Source organism: Hyperoodon ampullatus (genome assembly GCF_949752795.1).
Source record: "Hyperoodon ampullatus genome assembly, chromosome: 4".
In the NCBI taxonomy this organism is placed as follows: Eukaryota; Metazoa; Chordata; class Mammalia; order Artiodactyla; family Ziphiidae; genus Hyperoodon; species Hyperoodon ampullatus.
In genome coordinates, this window is record NC_136917.1 from 109,359,445 (window position 1) to 109,362,919 (window position 3,475).

Genomic DNA, 3,475 nt, shown 5'->3' on the forward strand with positions numbered 1-3,475 from the left:
CAAGGAATCTCCCATCTTAGAGCCTTTGTACTGACCACTCCCTTGGAACCACTAGTTCTTCTGATATCATTTTAGCCAAGGACCTCATCTCCTCCAAGTTTTCGATCAAATATTACGCTTTGCATGAGACCTACTCAGACATCATTGACAACGCATTCAGTTTGCCTGCCCCCACTCCACTTAACTATTATTTTTCCCAAAGTTGTTTTCACTTTCTTTACTTTTTTTTTTTTTTTTTTTTTTTGCTGTATGCAGGCCTCTCACTGCTGTGGCCTCTCCCGTTGCGGAGCACAGGCTCCGGACACACAGGCTCAGCAGCCATGGCTCATGGGCCCAGCCGCTCCGCGGCATGTGGGATCTTCCTGGACCGGGGCACGAACCCGTGTCCCCTAGCATCGGCAGGCGGACTCTCAACCACTGCGCCACCAGGGAAGCCCCCTTCACTTTCTCTACTTTGTAATATATTCAGTTATGTTTATTTTTATTGTGTATCTATCCCCTAATAGGGCCTAAGCTCTAAGAGGGCAGGAATTATGGAGATATTTTGTTGTTCACTGATGTTTCCAAAATATCTAGAAGAAAGACTGAAGCATAGTTCCTGCATATCATATATTTATACATTTCTTGAATAAATGCACGTAATTCACATTTTGTTCCAGTGTCATGGAAATATTTTCAGGGCAATTTGGACCTATCATTTGGGGACTGGTCCATGTAAGTCTGACTGAGAAAATCATTTTTCTTTTCCTTCCTTGTCATAATTGTCCCTCTTTTTCCTACCCAACAAATAGCAAGTGTCTCCCAGAGACTTCTGGTGAATGAGATTTTCATAAATAAAGTCTTCTAAACAACTCATTAACCAAAATATCAGTACTTCAACAAAGCTTTTAATCCAAGTTAAAAGTTAGTCCCTAAAAGCTAAACATTGATGTCAAGCCCTTAGGGTTAACCTAGTAGTGTGGAACACTAACTTTCAATGCTATATTTACATCTAAACTCAAGTTACATTATAAAAAATTCACTACTTGATATCCCTCATTTGTGTCAGAACTGGTTGTTCATTCTAAATTAGTTTTTTCCCTCCTTCCAGGGTATCATTATGTTCTTCATGCCTTATTTCTATTATAATAAAAATACATTAAGAGTAACCATACACAACTTCTTGGCATCACACCAGGTCTGAATGCAGAAATTGGCACCACACATCAGAACAATTACCAACAGCAAAGTCATTTTCAAAGTTCTTTACGTGTTTCCCTTTCACTACACAAAGGATTAAATAACACAGAATTTTCTACGCTGTAATAAAATCACTCATTTTCAGCCTTTTAACTGATGGAGAAAATGTTTTGTTCGAAATGAAAATAGAAATTATAAGTGCGAGTAGATTAATTCGTATCTAATTATCCACTTCTCAGTTTGTAGAAAGGCAATCCCAGGATATTTAAGTTGAAATATTCTGACTAGAAATCCATGTAATAGAAGCCTGATTTTTCTATAGAAAATATTTCTTATTGTTTTGAATTGTAATCCAAATTTCCAAGTATAGACCTATTGAATAAATTTCCACATACATTCAATTTTATTATTTAAATATATCTCCAAGATGGGGAGGCGGAAACTCTTCTTACAATAAAAATCTTGGGTTGACTCTTAGAACAACTAAATTCTTGCAGATATTAACTTAGCGTGTTCCCTTTTCTAGCATTCAGATTTGAAACAACCTATCTGGTTTAGTGAAAAATAAGTAAGAATTGTTCAAAGCACCACGTAGGGTTCAGTCACATCTCGGATTATGGGTCTCCCAGAAACATCTCCTCTGGGATCTGCCCTGGCTCTTCAACCAACTAGATATGACATACAGAGATGAGCTCTAGGGAAAAAAACTAAGGAAATGCTATCAGACCCTTCTAAATTTGTATTCATAGAACTTCCATTATCATGCATGGTATCCCAAGATGGCAGCACAGTGACTTGGGTATTAAGAACCTGGAGACAAATGGAGAAAGGACACAATGATCTGCATGAATTGCCTTTATGTAAGATGCTCTCCATTTGTAAAAGTCCATACAAAGTATAAACAACCATTTGGAGTCATAAAAATCATATAAGTGCAATTGTTTAGTTCCCACCAAGATAGAGAAATGGGGACCAGATTTACTTTTTTTGTTTTAAACAACAAAAAACAAACAGATAAGCTATAGAAAAACAATGGTTTTCAGATACTGAACAACAGGCAGCACCAGACCACAATCCTTGATAGAGGAGAAACAGGTGAGGCAACTGAAAAAAAAAAAAAAAAAAAAACCTTTCCGTCTGAATCTCTGACAAGTGGAAATAATTCACAAACTCCAAGCAAATATCCTCAATCATTCTTTCATTTTCCAGAATATGGAAAAGCATCCCCTCATTCAACAAATAGGTATTGAGTCTCCAGTATGTTACAGTTACAAACACTGAGAGCTAGTAAGGGAGACAAGCAAGAAACAAGCAACAACGAAATAAGTAATAAAATTTCAGCTGATGAAGAGTATAAAGTAAAACATAAAATAGTAAATGCTTCATAGGGACCGAGGACAAAGCATGTGCCTGCATAGATGTGATAATCAGGAAAGTCATTAAGAGGACATTTGAGCAGAGACCTGAAAAATAAGGCGTGGAGAGCTAGAGAAAGAACATTATAGATACAAAAAACATGACATATAAAGGCCAGGAGATGAGAATGCGAACGAGACAGAAAACATAGTGAGTGAAGGGAACCCGGGAGAAAATGAGTCTAGGATGGCAGGGAAGAGTCAGAGCATGGAAAGCCTTGAGGGCCAGGGAAAACCTTCGTATTTTATTCTCAATGAATCTGCTTTAAATCTAGGAAAGTTTTGAGCAGGTAAGCGACATGATTACATTTCTATAAAAAAAAAAACTCACCCTGGTTTATCGCAACACCAACAAAATGGCCGAAGTGGAGCCGAAGAAGAAGCGGACCTTCCGCAAGTTCACCTGCCCCGGTGTGGACCTCAACCAGTTGCCGGACATCCGTCCTAGGAGCAGCGGATGCAGCTGCACAGCGCGCGCCGCTGAGGCTTGGCCTGCGGAGGAAGCCGCACTTGCTGCTGCAGCGCCTGCGCAGGCCAGGGAGGAGGCACCGCCCACGGAAAAGCCCCAGGTGGAGAAGACGCCCGTGCTCGAGGTGATTATCTCGCCCGAGATGCGGGGCAGCATGGTGGATGTTTACAACGGCCAGGCCTTCAGCCAGGTGGAAATCAACCCTGAGATGATCAGCTTCTACCTAGGCGAGTTCTCCATCACCTACAAGCCCGGGAAGCTCGGCTGCCTGGCATCAGGGACCCCACTCCTCCCGCTTCATCCCCCTCACGCAGCCTGCGGGCCAATAAAGACACAGACTCCCCTTAAAAAAAAAAATCACCCTGACTTCTGTTGGAGAATGGATTGTATTGGGTTAAGAGTAAATACCTAG

General features: G+C 40.7%; 1 protein-coding gene across 1 annotated transcript; it reads left to right on the plus strand.

The window, feature by feature from the left end:
* Positions 1–2,950: 2,950 nt before the first annotated feature.
* Positions 2,951–3,475, plus strand: LOC307051282 (small ribosomal subunit protein uS19-like; the record flags this gene model as incomplete). Its single annotated transcript, XM_079701598.1, has 1 exon — positions 2,951–3,475. One exon carries the CDS (start codon positions 2,951–2,953, stop codon positions 3,473–3,475), a length of 525 nt encoding a protein of 174 aa, XP_079557724.1.